At 34.6% G+C, this 19,308-nt stretch overlaps 1 protein-coding gene across 3 annotated transcripts; it reads left to right on the plus strand.

Annotated features, from left to right (window-relative positions):
* Positions 1-1,130: 1,130 nt before the first annotated feature.
* Positions 1,131-17,500, plus strand: LOC125846847 (cation-chloride cotransporter 1-like). 3 transcript variants are annotated; one of them, XM_049526520.1, is made up of 13 exons: positions 1,131-1,486; positions 3,463-3,609; positions 5,633-5,711; positions 8,369-8,460; positions 9,020-9,134; positions 9,414-9,514; positions 9,685-9,746; positions 9,949-10,176; positions 11,230-11,344; positions 11,494-11,688; positions 12,318-12,718; positions 13,734-13,895; positions 16,219-17,500. In XM_049526520.1, exons 1-13 carry the CDS (start codon positions 1,323-1,325, stop codon positions 17,295-17,297), a joined length of 2,940 nt encoding a protein of 979 aa, XP_049382477.1. In that variant the 5' UTR covers positions 1,131-1,322; the 3' UTR covers positions 17,298-17,500. The 3 variants fall into 3 exon arrangements, with proteins under 3 accessions (XP_049382477.1, XP_049382479.1, XP_049382478.1); XM_049526522.1 differs by lacking the exon at positions 1,131-1,486 and adding an exon at positions 6,651-6,708 and having other exon boundaries at positions 3,459-3,609; XM_049526521.1 differs by lacking the exon at positions 1,131-1,486 and having other exon boundaries at positions 3,470-3,616.
* The last annotated feature ends 1,808 nt before the right edge of the window (positions 17,501-19,308 follow it).

Genomic DNA, 19,308 nt, shown 5'->3' on the forward strand with positions numbered 1-19,308 from the left:
ACATTTTTATAGAACAAATCACACTTATTTTTTTTTATGACAAGGGAATCACACTTATTTTTTCATGTTTCATCTTTTTTTCATATTTTCTTTTGTTCTTCCTTTTACTACAAATAAATCATTTTTTCCACCATTTTTATTTAGTTATGATTGAGTTTGAAGAGTTACAAATTGGATTTAGTTAGTTTGATAGGGTTGTCTTCAATATATTTTCACTCTCAAATGGTGATTAAAATTGCTTAAAGGTTGCTTGTGTGAGGGTCAAAATTTCTAGAGTTTTTCTAGTATGTTATTGATCAACATAATAACAAACTTATTTTCTATTGTCATAAACTTTTTAATATTTTGTGCAAAACCTAGAAAGTAAAAAAATATCTTGTGAATTTCTAGATGGTCAAACTTAATTGAGGTCCAATCAATGTTCAAGAGATAAAAACTATTTGGTCTTTTGATGCAATTTTGATAATACTAAACAAACGAGGAAAGCTTAATAGGGAAGGAAAATGGAAACAAGGAAAAATCAGGGTGGACACGCACAAACTGAGAAATAGTCTAAATTTATTATTCATGATTTTTTTTGAGATGAATTTGGGTTCAGTCAATTTTTAATATGGATTTCAGATATCGTGTGAAAAATTAAAAAAAAGAATATTTTTTTAAAAAATTCGTGTTTAACTGTAGAATTTTTCAACCAAATTTTAAGATGTATTTTAATTTTTAAAAATAGTTTAGAATTAATTACCATTTTTTTACTTTTAAAATTATATTTAAGTACATAATAACATGAAATATTGAAATATTCTTTAAAAAAAAAACCAAGTACAACTCAATTTTTATATCAAAATTAATAAATTTTAAAACATTTAAATTCTATGGCCAAACATGAAACACCTCCTAGCAAATCTACATTAAATTTATAGGATTATGTTAAATCCATTTACCAAACAAATAGAGTCAAAAATATCATTTCATTTCAATAAAAACCATGGTCAAACGAAATAGTCAACGAGTGTCAAGTTTTTTCTCTCCCATTTCCCCCCCACTAAGTCCTCGTACCTTCCATTTTGGTCCAAACAGTTATGACTTCGTCAAAAAAAGCCCTCATATTTTCCTTCCGTTTCAATTTCTGTCTCCTCTCTCAACTTGTCTCTTCTCTGTTTCCCTTTCTATCTCTCTACATATAAATAAATCATGAATTGTCAGATCTCTTTCTCCTCATTTCCATTTTCTGCACTGAATCGCAGCTTAAAAACCCCTTTTCTCGCATTTAACACTTTCTGGTTTGGGTAGTTCAGACTTGACAGCTTCGAATTAGGGAGGCAATGGAAGGTGGAGAAGAGATTGAGATTGCGGAGGAAAATGAGTTCCCTGCAGTTATTGGACGAAAATACAGTCCAGTGGTGGCTCATGACAATGATAGTGCTGTTATTGAGATGTCTTCTGTTCGTCCCGGATCTTCCTCTTCTCTCCCCAATCGCGATCTCAAGTATCCTCTCTTTCTCTATGTTTTCTCATTTTGACTAGTATTGACTAATAGTATACTAATAATAGTTCTGGGATTTGATGGCACTGAGTTATGAAATCTTTAATTCGTTTTTTTTAATTTAAAACTATTTGTGAACTTAAGAACAATTATAGGGACGATATGGATTGATTTAAAACACAAGGTGAACTGTTAAATTTCTGTGTGGACTTACTTCTAAGTGTGGATTTGGGTAACATTTATTCCATTTTGGTCGCAAAAGTTGAGTTTCAGGTGTGTTCGGTATGAAAGAAAATGTTTTCTGGGAAAATAAGTGAGTTTCTTACTTATTTTTTTTTTGTATTATATACATAAGCAAAAAGTATTATCTTAAAAGCATTATAATCTAGAAAAATACTAAACGGCATTGGTGTAAGGGGGTGGAGGGTGATGGAAGCTATGGGGAGGGGGTGAAAATGAGGTGTGTTGGATGGTGGGAAGGAGACTATCTTGTGGAACTTGTTTTTTCTACTTCGGAAAGTTGTTTTCCTCGTTTTTAGGAGCTTTTTTTTACTAAAGAAAATGTTTTCAAAATTTCTAACCAACCATAACATAGGAAAATTGGAAAATATTTTCCTCTATACCGAGCACACCCTCAATGTAATAGTTTGTCTTTGCCGTGGTTTGAACATAGTATTGTAGGTAAATGGATCAGTGGAAATACTACTGAAATCTACGATTGTGCTTTCATATAGTATAATTACTTCGAATGTTGTGGAACTATTTTCTCATCCATCCTCTCACTTATGTTTTGGAACTTCAAGGGCATAAAAGATCAACTATTTGACTCAAAGTCAATTCTCCTAATAAACTTTGAGCAATTTGAATAATATTAAGTATCTCTATTTAAATTTTGGGTATGTTAAAGATTTCATTGGTATTACTTATAAAAAGTTGCATTAATATGTACAAAGAATATTTTTTTTTGAAATTGGCAACATGTTATATTCATCAACACCCCAAAAGGCCTGTATATCATATCTACAAACATATCCCCAGACAAAAACAGACAGAGAGGCCAAAAAGTCTAGTAATGATTCTGCATCATCTACTAACTGTTCTTTACACAAAATAAAGTCTTCTGTATTGAAATGCTCTTGCCCTCGAAACATCTTGCATTCCTCTCTTTCCAAATTGTACATCATATGCAAAGAGTATTGGCTCAATTGGAAATAGTGACATTCATCCATCAGGTTTTTATCAACTAGATATACTAGTTCAGATTTGCTCCATTTGTGCATTGTAACGTAGATGCTGGTGCTCTCTGGGAATGCCAAACAAAAAAGCTTCATGGTAAACTAGACCCATTAGCTTCCATTTGATAGCTCATATTTTAACTCTTTGATACTCTCTTAATGGAAATGCTTACTTTCTTCGATCGCTCGAACGTTATCACTTAGGGTTAAGAATATCTCAAAGCTTGCCTATGGATATACTTTTGGATGTTTAATAGCTTTCTCTACAAGTTTACAAGTTAATGTTTTAGATATTCTCTGCTCCTTGACCCAAAAAAAAAAGAAAAAAAGAAACAGGGGAGAACCAAGAATCTTAATTTTATGTGTTTGAAATGCCACTGATCCCCCTGACCATGGTTCAAAATTTAATATTTGTACACATTTAGTGAATTTCTTTATCCATGTACATGGTTTGAGTCAATACTACTGGTTCGGCTGAACCAGTAGCTAGTACTATACATCTACCCACGGTGCTCAACTGCTTTCTCACATGCTCCAATACTCTGGATAGTTTTTTCTATTTTTTGAGAATGGTAACTTTAATACTCTGGATAGTTAATATGCCAAAATTGGGTACATCTGCATGTCCACCATTTTTTTTTAATATTAAAGGGTTTGCAGATATCTAGACAAGAATTTTGTTTTGTCCCTTTCTTTTCTCTGGAAAATCATTTCAACCATTATTCTGATTACACCATTTTTCAGGAAAGTCAAAGTAGGTGTCCATGCAAATATGGCATCTGAAGAAAGAGCCGAGTCATTAGCCAATCATAGTAGCAATGGTCCTCAAAGAGAATCCAAACTGGAATTATTTGGCTTTGATTCTCTAGTAAATATTCTAGGTCTCAAGAGGTAAGAGGTACAAATTCTATGTCTCTTTTGTTTTATTTTTCCACAAACTTCTATTCGCTGGTATGATATATTTCAGGAAACTCGTTTTTGCTCTCGTCATTCTTTTTTACTTAATACCTTTCTTGGGATAGTTGCATTTTGACATTATTGGAGTAGATTTTAAGTTTTCTGGTGGGTGATGCAAATCAAAGTCAAGACAGAAAAGGTCTTCTGTCTATCTAGAATCTACTTATTAGTGCTTCCGGCTAGCATCTCTGTTAGTCCAGCATGCTTTCCTCAGCAACGTTTCCTCCAAATTTCGTCTATCTTTTACTTTCTCAGTCATATTGGGCTCTCAAAACTTTATCTGCGGTTCTTTCTTTTGAAGTGATTATTTGAGTCTCCTCATTTGAAGGTTAAATTTTTGATATACAATGTATTTTGTCTAGCTACAAAGCAACTAGAAATGTACATCTATAGTTTTCGATCACATTCTTGTACATATTTTGGTAGGGTAAATGTTTTGTGTTCTTACTCATATTTCCTGTTATTCATTTTACTGTCAAGACTCAAGATGGAGAGGAGAATGTTCTTTTCCTAGGTGAAATCATGCGAGATTTTAGGAGGCAATGCATGCAGATTCAATTGGTCTGAAAGAAGAATAAATTTAGAATGCAGAAATTTTTTGGGTTTCTGAACGCACTGAGATCAGTCAATATCTAATTCCATTCAAAAAGTAAATGGAAATGCATTGTATCTCTATTTTTTTGGTGCAAACAGCAGTGTATAGAGGACATAGATCAACTTGTAGATTTGTTAGGAACTTTGTTACTTTTTAGTACCCTTAATGCTAGGAATACAATTTACCAGTTTCACAAAACAAAACAAAACATGAATACAACAATTTATCAAAGCATATGCAGTGTATAACTAACTCTGAGCTCAAATGGTTTTAAAATTGTACTTGCAAATGAGGTTTATGCTCAACAAGTGTCAAAACTCAGCCAATGCATGCTAATCTACTCAAATAATAATTCATGGTGTCAAATACACCCAAACAACTTATTACCGAACTTGGCTGGTTTGCTTTATGTGGCTGGTTACAAACGGTTCATGCGTCACTCAACACAACTTTTAGAAAAGAGGGTTATTTATATGCAGTAGGTGTTTCTCTACCTTCACAAGGTAGGGGAAAGGCTGTGTACCATCCTCAGAGTCCACTTGCGGGATTACACTGGGTATTATGTTGTTGTTGTTATAGTAGGTATCTCCTGTGCAGCAGTGAGGAAGCAAACTGTAACCCCCCTCTTCTTCAATGCCTAGTGGCAAATCAGATACCATCACTATTTCTTAATATATTCAGGATACCTTTTGTCATGGCATGCACAGTAAGGGAGCTATTTACCAGCTGGGTGTTGGGGGAATTATAATATCATCTAGGAAGGTTTGGAACACAGTGCATGCTTGTGTTTGTTGGGTGTTGTGGAAGGGAATGAATGCCAGATGTTTCAAAGGGAAAACAGGGGTGGTTTCAAGACTTAGCAGGCTCTTATTTTCTGTTGATTAGGATGATGAGATCAAATATAATAGATAGTTATCCTGGCCAAGAATGGTGTCTGATCGCACTCTAGTTAAGAAAAAGCCATGGAGCCTACTGTAAGGAAATGAACTAAAAAGACAGTGACTATGGTTTACTGTCGAAGCTTGCTTGCTTTAGGTAATTTGGAAAGACAGGAATCAATCCTAATGAAAAAGCAGAATCAACTGGTAGAGTTTGATACAAATGTTCTTTTTATGGTCGTTTTGGTTTAACATTCTGGATGTATATGGTTTAGAGATTTTTTTGGTTGCCAAAGCTCCGCTTTTGTTTTGTGGGAGACTGGATTTTGTACTACAGTATTCTTCACCTCTTGTTTGCTGTTTGTATGAAATAAAATTGCTTACTTGTCAAAAAACAAAAATGTCTTTAACAACTACTTTCTAATTTCAGTTTTCTTTCAATTTTTGTGGTTTAATAATGTTCTTATCAATCTTGTTGTTCCAGTATGACAGGGGATCAAATTCCCGCACCGTCTAGTCCAAGAGATGGTGAGGATATAACTCTCACGCTTGAGCAACCTAAGGTACTTGAACTAATTTGTTGAGCATCGTTTTGATTTCCCTGAAGCTTTCTGTGCCATGCACAATTAAGACTATATCATGTTCATAAAAGTCCTGATGTAGAATTCACTTTCTTGATTCCTGTGGATTCCTGTGGATTCATTTTCATCTCCTATACCTATACCTAGGGGTAAAAGGTGGGGACTTTCCTTTTCTGAATAAATAGTAATGGACAGTAGGCTATACTATGGCTGTAAAATGGAGGTTATAAGAAGACAAGAGTATGGTAACACTTAGGTTTTCTACTTAGAGTGTCACTATATAATTGTCAGCTTTAAATCACACCATTCCATATTCATTCTTTCATAAAAGTGTTAACATACAATTACTCCCATTTTCTTATGAGAGAATTTCCATCTTATTGATTTATGAACATATTAAACTTCCTTATCAAAAAAAGGGAAGAATACATTGGAGGTAATTTAGATGTCCTTATATAAAAAAAAGAACATATTGGAGGTAATTTAAACTTTAAAAGCTGGTTCTTTTGATCCCTGATATAATACAAAGTTACCGATTTTTTTTAAAAAAAGAAGAAGCTGGTTTGTTATGATAGCTAGGAACTTTTCCAGTAATGTGGGAAGCAAGTGGAGAAAAGAAATAGGATATCTTTAGTTTAGCTGTTCCTAGGTTTAGATTAATTGTTTAAGTGGTACAGGTGAGCAGTAGTTTGCTAATTTCTTCATTTTTGCTACAATTCTGTGGAGAATTTATCTTAGGTAAGTTATCTTTTGTTTCCCTGGATATCTGTAGTCCTATTTGTCTTAGGAGTTCAGTTGTAATTCAAATAATTGGTTTTATCCTTATTAGATAAGGATTTTAGCCAGCTCATGAAAAAATATTCATATGGTGTTTAATTCTGTATGGGGAATTTTTTTTTGATCTCCCAATGGTTTTCGCAGAACCTTTTATTGCTTCTTTGGTGCTTTATGCGACCTTAACTGAGGAGGTTATTCCTAGGTAATTCTAGCTTCTTTGGTTTACTGCTTTATTGCATAGGTGCTTGAATGCTGATGCTTGGTGAATCCCCTCTATCCTCCATCAGCTATTGTTGGCTCACGCTGAACTTCCTTAAAACCATTCTAGATTTAAATACGTAGCTACTGCTTAGTTCTTTTTGTCATCCCTCTATCAATCAGCCATTTGTCTCACACTGACTTCCTAAAGATTATTCCAGCTTTAGATATGTTGATAACTATGTTGTTGCATTATTCTTTATCTTGTAAAGAAGAGGAAGCGTGATTCACATGTTTGTTTCCAATAAGAGAAAGGATAGATGCGGAACTTGTTGATGAGCTTTAGATATGCAGCTAATTGCTTAGTTGCACTTTCCATTCTCTTGCAAAGAAAACAAGAGTGACTGTCAGATGTTTGTTTTCACGGAGAAAATATAGCTGTGAATTTGTTGATGTATTCATGGTTTCATTGACGCTTGATCATTGTAGTTGGCATGCTTCCTCTGTGGACACCATTTTTCCTACATAAAAAGCTAAGGTTTTAGATTTTATTGCAAATATGAAGTTGTTGGTAATCAGAAGAGAATAATAGAACATTCATAAATGAGTAACAATATGAGTGTTATCATATATCACTTTAATCACAACAAGGCCCCTAAAGGCATGTTTGATTTAGCTAACCATCTCTTATTATCACTCACATTTGTTTCTAGAAGTAATTTTAGTATTGTTTTTAAAATTCTAAGTGATCGAAACATCATAGGTTTCTTGTCACTAAAAAATAAAAAAATTGATTGGGGAGGGTCGCAAGCCTCTTAATCACACTATCAAGAAATAGAAAAAATAGCTTTAACTTTGAAACTCAAGGGAAGAGGTGTTTTCTGATTCAGATGATGACATTCTTCTTATGTTGTGCTCACACGAGGATTTGAGGCCTTGTTGTGGTATTGGTATACAAACCCTCACAGAATTCAAGAAAGACTCGAACAGATGTAACGGTCACAAGTAATACATGTCCCAATGCTTCTTTCCCCGGTCGTTGTTGGTGAATGCACAAGGAATAGTTTCTTAGCAAGACTTTGATATCATGTGAGAAAGAAGTGAGACAGGAGGATAGATTGAGGGAATGCATGAAGATTCACATTTTACCCTGTACATAGTTATATTTTTTGATCCAGGGCAAATCCTAGCTTCTTTTGCTGCTTTTACTGGCTTGCTTTGATATCAGATGATTTTTTTTGGTTCAGAAATGGAAATCTCTGCAACCTACTATAGTGAAACACAAAATTTGGACATTGTTATAACTTATAGGTTATATACCCTCTCTCTTGCATGTTTCTCTCCGATTCTAGCTTCTTTTGCTGATGTTTACTTATGGAGTTACTTTTTCCTGCTAAATACTGAACACCATGCAATACAGAGTTGTATATATCTGCAGTTTCCCGTCCAATCTTCATTTAATTTTCACCTTGGTATCTCCTATGCTGTCAGTTTGTCTTATATAAACCTTCACATGTTCTTTTTTTATCTTGTGCGTCAACATTTAAAAATAAGACTTTGACAATGCTTGGACGTACCTGGCCAGTTAATTTTGTAATGATGGGTTGCTTAAAGAAGCTCTTGAGTGCATTTTTAACCTCTCCATATGTGAAATAATTTTGAAGCCAATTGCTGATAAATCTGGCACGCTGATGGGAGTGTTTATGCCATGCTTGCAAAATATTTTGGGGATCATCTACTACATTAGATTTTCGTGGTAAGTTTGCTTACTATCTAATGTATCATGTGATTTCTATCAAAATCTTTTTTGGTTAAAGTTATCATGCCTTAATAAAAGTGGACCAGTTTTGTATTCCTAAAACTGGCACCTCAAGGACTATGGTGAGCCTGCTTTTCAGTTTAAATACTACACATTTTGCATGTAATGCTTGCGTCTTACTGGTTTCTCTTACTATATGGAAGTTTGGTGGGTGATGTTCAAGCAAGTTAGTCTACATTACTATAGTACCAATCAGCTCTTCTCATTACTCCAGAAAGGTGTGGTTATATTGGTATCATGAAATACTCAAACTGATCTGCTCCTGCCCCCACCTTTGACATTTCCTAATATAGAAATTAATTATTGTGAGTAGAGATAGAAGGGGAGAAAAGTTATCTTCAGGTAAGACGAGGAAGTGAAAAGGAACAGGAGAAGGGAACAAAGAGCAAATGCTCCCACTACCTATGATCTACTACTGTTAGTTTGATGATATCCTTTTTCGCTCCAACTCAAATAACCACTCTGTTTGCGTGGGTTTGTTTTGTGCATACTGCAGGATTGTTGGCATGGCTGGCATTGGCGAGTCATTGTTGCTTGTTGTGTTCTGTGGATCATGTACATTCCTGACCACAATATCATTAAGTGCTATTGCAAGCAACGGTGCCATGAAGGTGGGAAAAAAATTCATCAGATACAACTTCTGTGCAGATTTAAAGGATATATTTTTAATGTCGGTTCCCAGTATAATAAGCTTGCATTGAAATGTGTATCTCTGTTGCCCAGCATTGGCTAGATAATATATGGATGAGTTCTGGGTCAGCCGTTCCATCTTATCTAAAAGCTTAACCCGTTAGAGAGAGCATACTTTTAATTACTTAACTATGTGTTTCAACGATCTCCTTGTAGCTTATTTGGTAAGTGATATCCTAGATTTGTTTTCTCTAATCTAGGGTGGCGGCCCTTACTATCTCATTGGTCGTGCATTGGGTCCAGAAGTTGGTGTCAGCATTGGGCTCTGTTTTTTCCTTGGGAATGCAATTGCTGGTGCAATGTGAGTATACATCTGACGTTATATTTTTGTATGAAGGAACTACTAACTTAGATGGGGGGTGGGGTGGGGGGTTGGTGGTGCCAATGTAGGTTAAGTTGCTTTCATCATTTCAAACTATCTACAAAAAGAATTTGTGTTGATGCCTGCTCTTTTATGTGCCTGCCGGTTAGGTATGTACTGGGAGCTGTAGAGACTTTTCTAAATGCTGTACCAAGTGCGGGCATCTTTAGAGGTATTCCTTAAATGAGATTGAACTTTTATGATTTAGAAAAATGACTTGGTGTTGTCTGTACTTTTATGGTAAAACCATCTGACATACTCCCTGGCTTTATCATAACATTGATACAAGTAACTTATTGTTGATTTTTGATGGATAGTACTGTATTATTTTCAAATTCATTTGTATAACTGAACTTCATTTGTCATCAATGCAGAAACTATCACACGAGTTAATGGCACAGATATTGCAGAGCCCATTACAAGTCCAAGTTTGCATGACCTGCAAATTTATGGGATTGTTGTATCTATTCTTCTCTGCTTTGTCGTGTTTGGTGGAGTAAAAATGATCAATCGCGTTGCACCTGCATTTCTTGTCCCTGTTTTATTCTCGTTGCTTTGCATATTTGTCGGCATCTTTTCTGCGAGGCATGATCGTCCAGCAGGTTTATGTTGTCTATGCCTTATTCTTATTCTTTCCTGTCTTACTCTTTTTCTGTCTTCCTTGAGAGGTTTTTTAAAACTGTGTGTTATTCTTGTGTGCTATACACCTCCCCTGCATACTCCCTCTGTTTCATTTAGGTGACTCTTTTCATTTTTTAGTTTGTTTCAGAAAGAATAACAACTTTCTCGGTTTGGGAACTCTGTAACTTTAAACTTCCAATTTTACTATTAATTACATTCTCTCATAGTGAGAAAATTGTCCTAACATGTTCAAGATCACGAGTTCTCAAGTACTTTTGGTATGTGACAAAAATTTTACTTTCTTTCTTAAATTTCTTGCCTAGTCAAACACCACATTCATCAGCTTTCGCTCTGTTAGTGGAGTCTATAGTGTACTGGTATTATTGAAATGGTTTTTAATTCTTGATCCCAATTTGATATCTCAACCTCGGGTATTTTCACTATTTTATGTTGCTTTAGTGATGAGCTTTCAGTGGTTCGTACACCAATCTAGTTAATTTTATTAGCTTGAGGTCATCATGGAGTATAGTAAAGTCAAACATTGTTGTTTCTTTCCTTTGAATAAATTGCATCTTTGAAGCCATATATGAAAGTCAAGGGCTACATATTATTGATAATAATACAGTACCAAATTACCAATTAGTTACTGGTTTTGCTAATAAGAATAATGATTCAGAAGAACTATGACTCCAAGCAAAATAAAGCTAACTTGGAAAGGCAATCAAATAACATCAAAATCGGAAAACTACTACGAAAAAACTAGAGGAAGTTACCCAAAAGTAGTGTAAAGTAAAGTAAAGATGGATTCCTGTGTTACGATATCTCGAGGATTGGTGTAAAATAAAGATGATTTAATTTTACTGAATTATCACTTTATTGATGGATATAGAAGATTCATATAGTCAATCGCAGAGGTATTTGCAAAAGTATTACGTATATCTGTTCTCCCTGAAGTTTTAATACTCATGGTTGTCATTTCTCTATACATGTATATGTGACACCACCTTTTTACTCTGTTGCTATGCATGGTACAGCCGGGATCACAGGGTTGAGTTTGGAATCTTTCAAAAATAACTGGGGGTCTGCTTATCAGATGACTAATAATGCTGGAATTCCAGATCCCAATGGCAACATATACTGGAATTTTAAGTAAGTCATACAATTATTTTTGTTGGTTCCTTCATTTTACACTTTTTGCTAGGATTAGTTATTCGTTCTTCTTTCTGCCGTTTACTTCAATGTGCATACTGAAAGCATTTCGAACCAAGTCTTAAGATTTATTTCCTTCTCCATGTTAGTGCATTGGTAGGTCTCTTCTTCCCTGCTGTAACTGGGATCATGGCAGGTTCAAACCGTTCGGCATCTCTAAAGGACACTCAACGTGCAATTCCTGTTGGGACCTTAGCTGCAACTTTGACTACTACCAGTTTATATCTGGTTTCCGTGCTATTATTCGGAGCTGTTGCAACTAGAGATAAGCTTTTGACTGATAGGTAATATGAACTTATGAAGTACTTTATGATACATTATCATACTTCTGGTGCTGTCCTTGTTCTTATCTACACATTGCGGTTTTGACTGGTATGGTTATTTAAAATGAGTGTTGAGTATAATTGGTGTAGAAAGATATTGTAACAACTCTACGTCAATTCCAAGCAAGTTGAGATCGCCATATGGATCCTGGGTCCTCTTTAGCCATGTCACTCCATGTAGTGCAATTTCTAACTTTATATTTCTAAATTCAGTAGGGGTGGCCTGGTGGGGAGTGGGTTAAAAGTCTTAAGACACCTCTTCTTCTAAAGTGGAATCATCAAAATACTAAGACACTTCATTTCTTTTAAAAGTTCTAAAACTCGGTTTAGTGCTTGATATGAGATATTCTTAAGAGGAACACCTCTCTATAGTCTCTCCATATTTTTGGGAAGGAAAAAGAGGAAGGTATGAGGTGAGGAAGTTAAAAAAAAGGAAAGGTAAAGGTTATTTCCCTTTACACAGCAGTTGCAAATGATGACATTCTGCCTGAGCATCTAACTGATTATTTGAGGATGCTTAATGGTATTTAGTTCACTGATCAATAAAGCTTAAATTGGTATTCACTGCATTACTAAAACTATTTGTGCAGGTTATTATCTGCTACAGTTGCCTGGCCATTTCCGGCCATTGTTTATGTTGGTATAATCCTCTCAACCTTGGGGGCAGCCCTTCAAAGCCTTACTGGTGCTCCACGTCTCCTTGCAGCAATTGCAAATGATGAAATTCTACCTGTTCTTAACTATTTTAAAGTGGCAGATGGACATGAGCCTCATGTGGCTACTCTCTTCACTGCCATCATCTGCATTGGTTGTGTTGTAATTGGGAATCTAGATCTTGTCTCACCTACTACAACAATGTTTTACCTCGTATGCTATGCTGGTGTGAACTTATCCTGCTTCCTTCTGGATCTGTTAGATGCTCCCAGCTGGCGACCTCGGTGGAAATTTCACCACTGGAGCCTCTCTCTTGTTGGAGCATTACTTTGTATAGGTATCTTCTTAGCTGCAGCTGTTGTACAATAGTTATATTTTCTTAATTATGGATAGTATAGATGGAAACAACTAAATCATTAATCCTAATGGGGATTTCATTGACTGTGTAAGGGCCTCCAAAGGATTTCTATAAGAGTTTTGGTTTGCTTTACCCCCTTGACTCAAATATTATGAAGAAAGTTCAATTCTAAGCTATTTACTGGTCGAAGATTATGGATTATCTCATAAGTTTCAAACAATTTTTTTCTTTCGACCACGGACCACCTAAAAAGTCTCTTGGCAATTTTTTTTCCGTCTTAGCATTTCATGATCATCTGAAATGTTCATGTTTTTTTCAACCCCCCCCGCCCCTCTTCTTTTTTCTGGATACATACCCAAAATCAAATGTCCCTATGGTCATTGTCACTTCCATATTTTTTTCCCTACAAGTTGGTCATTTTGATGATCCAAATAAATTAGACAGGGATCTTATTTATATCCTCATAGCTCTTCCTTCCTTTACTTATTTTATTTTGTGGTGTTTATTCTATCCTTTTCTCTTCTATTTGTCATGTGTGATACTTCCAGAGTCCTGCTCATCCTTTTTGTTTGAGAACCTTATGAAATGACCTTGTTGCTCTCCCTTTCTGCCTCATATACTGTAACATGTGGGCTGGCTTCAACAGAATTTATTATGTGTTGAATATTGATATGTCATTCTTGCTTGGGTAAATCCTTGCCAGGAGAAGATACTTCATTCCATTGAGTGGTACTTCCCAGATTATCAAATCTTCATCATGTTGTGACCTTCATTTGCTAAACTTGACTTTGCACCCCTGCTACCCAATCTTAAAATTGATTCAAATAGTAAAGACACTCTAGTTTGCTTTCCTATGATTTATCCTATATTTGCACTTTTTGTTGTGAAGTTGGCTAGAGCAGGCTATAGGACAAACTATAGAGGTAGTCACCATACCTTGAAATCAATGTTTTCACTCATCTGATTTGTTTTCTTTTCTACTGTTCATTTACAGTGACCATGTTTTTGATTTCCTGGGCATTCACTATTGTATCACTTGCCCTAGCAAGCCTCATATATTATTACGTTAGTATAAAGGGGAAAGCAGGAGACTGGGGTGACGGTTTTAAGAGTGCGTATTTTCAGCTTGCTCTTCGCAGTTTGCGATCTTTGGGAGGTATGTATGAGTATCTTTGTATATTTTACACAGCTCGGATTCTTTTGTACTGCTCTTTTCTTGTTTTCTCAGAACTCCCTGTTTCCTCCCCTGTCGTGTCTTCTATATTTGGGTAAGATTGAGTGAGGGAAATACAAAAGCTTAGATTTTCACTGAAGGGGCCATAATGTACTCATTGTGATAGTTTTTTTTTAATAGTTTATGAGGAACTGCATTTTGTTGCGTCTCCAGATCGTTATGTTGCATTTTTGTTCCATTTGATAAAAAAATTCAAATTTTATGAGGAGAGAAATATGAGAGGACATCATTATCAAAATAAGAAACATGAAAGGACATGTGAAACTCTCACCACCTCTCATTTAATTGTTGATAGAGTTGGGGCAATTATGGTACTTTGCAGTTTTCATATACTCCCTCGGTCTAACAATAGTTGTCCACTATACTATTTTAGGATGTCTAACAATACTTGGCCACTTTATGAAATCAATGGATAATTTTACACTTAGTTCCTATTTTACCCTTATCATTAATTATAGTCATTTCCCTATTACATTTTTCAAGAGTATTTATTATATTCAAAGGGTAATATAATAAAATTACTCTTCTATTTATAGTTTCTTAAGAAGTGTGCAAAGTCAATAGTGGACAAGTATTGTTGGACAGAGGGAGTACTTAGCTTATGAGTCAAAAATCTAAAACTGTGTGACCTTGGGTCACTTACTTTGTAGTGGTTATTCCTCTCTAACAAAAATTCAAAAATAAAAGTAAAATCCCAATTTCCCTGGTTCATATTATAATTAATTTGCATTACCTATTGTGTGGAGGTACATAAGCTTAGAAAAAGAAACAAAAATAAAATATCCCTTTTATCACCACCGCTAAACCAAAAGAATAGAATTTATATTTTTCAATTAAGTGGAGACTCCATTTAACATCTCTTTATGTGGTTACAATAATCTTTCACCCAAAAAACATTCTAGGAAAACTGTACTTTCTGATAGAAAAACTCTGAGAGGTTTCAGAAATAATATAGCTCGTAATTTGAACAAGAAAACGATCGATGCCACAATAACAGGAAAAAAGAAATATTAGTGATTAAATAAAAGCATAGATGTCTTTTTTTTTTTTTTGGTATAGTTTTTGCTGTAAAGTAAGGAAAGGAGCCTCATGTATGCATATTAGAGCAAGAAGGGGTATTATTGTATGTAATGTTGCTAAAGTAAAAAATTAGTACCTGTAGTTTAGCCAACATTATATCCATCTTTAGCTGAGGTACAAAAGAGTTGGAGGCCTAAATTTGTGAATCATAATTCTGGCTCTGGGACCACTTATACTATAATATACCAATGATATATCTATTTTGGAGATGGTGATCATTTTGTTACTTATCTGTTTCTGCTCTAATTCTTGTTCATTGTGCGATTGTATGAAGTCTAGTTAGCTAATTAGCAGAGTGAAGATTAGATGACTTTTATGTTGTATGTACAGGCATGGCTTATTTATTTGTTACTCCCTGTAGAATTCTGAATCATGGATTTTGGCATCATACAATTTCTGTCTATGAAATTAATGAATTAGCACCTTTTAAAAAGATTTTAAGTGTCCGTTTGAGTTATTCTTGAGCCATTTCTGTTCTTCACGTAGACACTGCTTGGTCGGTCCTACTGCTATGTAGCGTGTAAATGGAACTTCTAAGATTGATTAGCTGAATGTGATATAATATAAGTTTTAGGCTAAGTACATCGACAATCCCTTGAATCTGCTAATAAATATCATTTAGACACTCGAACAATGACATGTTCCAATTGAGCACCTAAACACATGATAAAGTGTTCCTATTAGATACCTCCGGCTCATATTTTGAAAAGTTTCTGCATGTGTTCACAAACATCCATTATGTAGATAAGTTAATCACATAAAGTGTGCATCCTTTTTTAATTATCCATATCAACATCGATGAAAAATGCATGAGGAATGTGTGAATATATTGGCTATTATTTGGATTAAAAATGGAAAGGAACGTGTATGAATATATTGGCTATTACTTGATTAAAAAATAAAAGAGTATAATAGGTACAGACTTTAAATGGCAAACCTTCTTTTTTACTTCAGTTTTTGTATGGTTATTGGAATAGACTGCATCACTAGAAATCCACATACTTTCCTTGAGTACTTTAATGCATTAAGTTATTAATTGTACAAAACAGAAATTGAAGACTTTGCAACTTTATCATTCAGATATTTCTTTTCTTGGTTCACTATGTTTAAATATGTAAGATTTATATTTGTATGATCCTATTTAAACATTCAATTGCATATGCAGCAAACCAGGTACATCCGAAAAATTGGTATCCTATCCCACTTGTATTTTGTCGTCCGTGGGGCAAGCTGCCAGAAAATGTGCCGTGCCATCCAAAGCTTGCAGACTTTGCCAATTGCATGAAGAAAAAAGGCAGGGGAATGTCCATCTTTGTCTCTATTATCGACGGAGACTACCATGAACGTGCTGAGGATGCTAAGGATGCTTGCAAGGAACTAAGTACGTATATCGACTACAAGCAATGCGAAGGTGTAGCTGAGATTGTTGTTGCCCCAAGCATGTCTGAAGGCTTTAGAGGTATTGTTCAGACTATGGGTCTCGGAAATCTCAAGCCAAATATAATTGTTATGCGGTACCCTGAGATTTGGCGACGTGAAAATTTGACTGATATTCCTGCTACCTTTGTTGGAATAATTAATGACTGCATTGTTGCAAACAAGGCTGTTGTCATTGTCAAGGGTCTCGATGAATGGCCAAATGAGTATCAAAGACAGTATGGTACCATCGATTTATACTGGATAGTGAGAGATGGTGGTCTTATGCTTCTACTCTCTCAGCTCCTCCTTACAAAAGATAGCTTTGAGGGCTGTAAGATACAGGTGTTCTGCATTGCGGAGGAAGATTCTGATGCAGAGGGATTGAAGGCTGATGTAAAGAAATTTCTTTATGACCTCCGGATGCAAGCTGAAGTTATTGTCATTTCAATGAAGTCATGGGAAGCCGAAGGGGAGCAGCAAGAATCTGTTGAAGCATTCAGTGCTGCACGACAGAGAGTTGCTAGTTACTTGGAAGAAATGAAAGAGCAAGCACAGAGAGACCGGACTACGTTGATGGCTGATGGAAAGCCTGTGTTTGTTGAAGAGCAACAAGTAGAGAAATTCCTTTACACCACTCTAAAGCTGAACTTAATGGTACAGAAGTACTCGAGAATGGCTGCAGTCGTGCTTGTAAGCTTACCTCCTCCACCTCTCAATCACCCTGCAACCTTCTACATGGAATACATGGATCTGCTGGTTGAAAATATACCTAGACTCTTGATCGTTCGTGGATATCATAAAGATGTTGTCACTTTATTCACGTAGTTCTTGTTCATGTACTTGTATAATTTTGTTGCTTTAGTTAAGAACTCCTAATTTATTTGCCTTTACATTTTCCTTTTTTTACTGCCCCTTCACAACCGAGAGGTTAGAGGGGTATACAATTGTATAATTCTTTCTACTAAGGGGCACTCTGGACCAAAATTTTGTTATCGATCAGATCTCAAGTGGACAATTTGCTTAGACAGTAATATTTCTCATCCTGTATCTAATACTCCCTCCGTTTCAATTTATCTGTCTAGTTTTGATTTGACACGAGATTTAAGGAAGTAAAAAAGACTTAAATCTTGTGGTTTTAAACTAAATGTGAAATGTACCAACATATTCTTAATCTTGTGGTTTTAAACATGTCAGGTAGAAAGTTAGAATTAAGAAGTTGTCAATGATCTTAGGACAAATAAATTAAAACGAAGATACTATGATAATGGTAAAATGTCAATCGTTTGATGATATAATACTCATTCTTGTCCTCAATGATCTTATCAACAAGCTGAAGTCCAGATTTGCGTGGAAAGGTCAAATGCTACAAGGATGGATTTGTTCCTTTTTTGAACCAAGTAGGATTAAATAAATATTTATTAACAGTGAGTTGTATATTTTTAACATTAAAAGGAAAATAACTAAAAGGTCAACACAGTTGAATTGATAAGGTCATATATGTCTTTTAATTTAAAAATATATATATATACTACGTACTAGGAAAAGATTTCAATTTGCGTCTGAATGTAACAACTAACAAGGAGGATGCAAACATGGAAGTCAATGGTACATGATATTCCAACTGACTAGACAAGCGTAGGTATTTCAATTATAGCTCCTCTTTGGATTTTCCTAATATATATTTTTATATTATTTCAAGGGATTTTGGAGTTGACTCTAAGATAAAGGTCTTCACGTTTTTCTCTTTCTTTTTGTATATCAAATATTTGTGTTTTTATTTATTTTATATTCTGTTATTTGATCTAACTTTATTAATATATGAGTGTGTTTGTTAGGAAGGAAAATGTTTTTCACGGAACATGATTTTTTTCAAGTGGGTCTCTTACTTATTTTTTAGTGTTTGGTAAGTAAGTAAGAAAATATTATCTAAAATCATTTATATCTTATCTAGTAAAATGATATGGAGACGGATAGGGATGAGGAGTGGTGGTTCGGGGGATTGGGATGGTCAAGGGAGTGAGGATTGGGTGAGCACGGAGGAAATAATAAATTTGAAATGTCACTTATGCAACTTGTTTTTCCTTACTTTCAAGTATCATTTTCTTCCATACCAAATACACTCATAGTGTGGCTCTATAAGGTCCCGTTTGGACATGATTTTAAATCAATAATTCAAAATTATGTTGAGGTAAAATTGAAATTTTATTTGAACATTGTATTTTCTCTCGTAAACATAAACGCCTCACAATTTGTGAAAACTATCCAAACTCATACAATCGTACCAAATGAACAAATCATACTCCATAAACAAAAGTATCAGAGTATCCTAAGACACCACGTTAATAAATGGTATATATCCATGTTTTTTTTTGTAAGTAAATGTTTATCATTACATGCTATTATAAACTTGAAAACAGACACTGATTTAGGGCCCGTTTGGACATGCGATATGGTATCATAATATGATATCATGATATAGAATCATGATATGGTATCATGATATGGAATCATGAGATGAAATTGAAGGTTTGTTTGGACATGCGATATGAAATTTTTGTGTTGTATATTTTCTCATAAACATAAAAATCCATAAGTTGTAAAACTATTAAAATAACCCCAATTGTTTATTCAATCTTATCAAATAAACAAAAAATTATAAAATCACATAATAAATTATTACAAAGTTATTTGTTCTCCACTTAAGTAATTGTTTCATCTAACTTTAATTTAATAAAAAAAATTGAACATAAATTGTAGTGTACTAGTCTTTAATATAATCCTCCCACATAGTACAAACAATTTCCTCACATTGAACTTGCATTTCTCGATCATGTGA

The sequence above is a fragment of the Solanum stenotomum genome, chromosome 12 (assembly GCF_019186545.1).
Source record: "Solanum stenotomum isolate F172 chromosome 12, ASM1918654v1, whole genome shotgun sequence".
NCBI classification, from domain to species: Eukaryota; Viridiplantae; Streptophyta; class Magnoliopsida; order Solanales; family Solanaceae; genus Solanum; species Solanum stenotomum.

Bases quoted from the DNA above. Each gene is read 5' to 3' on its own strand.
- LOC125846847 (XM_049526520.1), top strand. From the start codon at position 1,323: ATGGAAGGTGGAGAAGAGATTGAGATTGCGGAGGAAAATGAGTTCCCT. The intron at 8,461-9,019 runs GTAAGTTTGCTT...TGCATACTGCAG, and splicing joins TACTACATTAGATTTTCGTG to GATTGTTGGCATGGCTGGCA. The intron at 11,345-11,493 runs GTAAGTCATACA...TCTCCATGTTAG, and splicing joins AACATATACTGGAATTTTAA to TGCATTGGTAGGTCTCTTCT.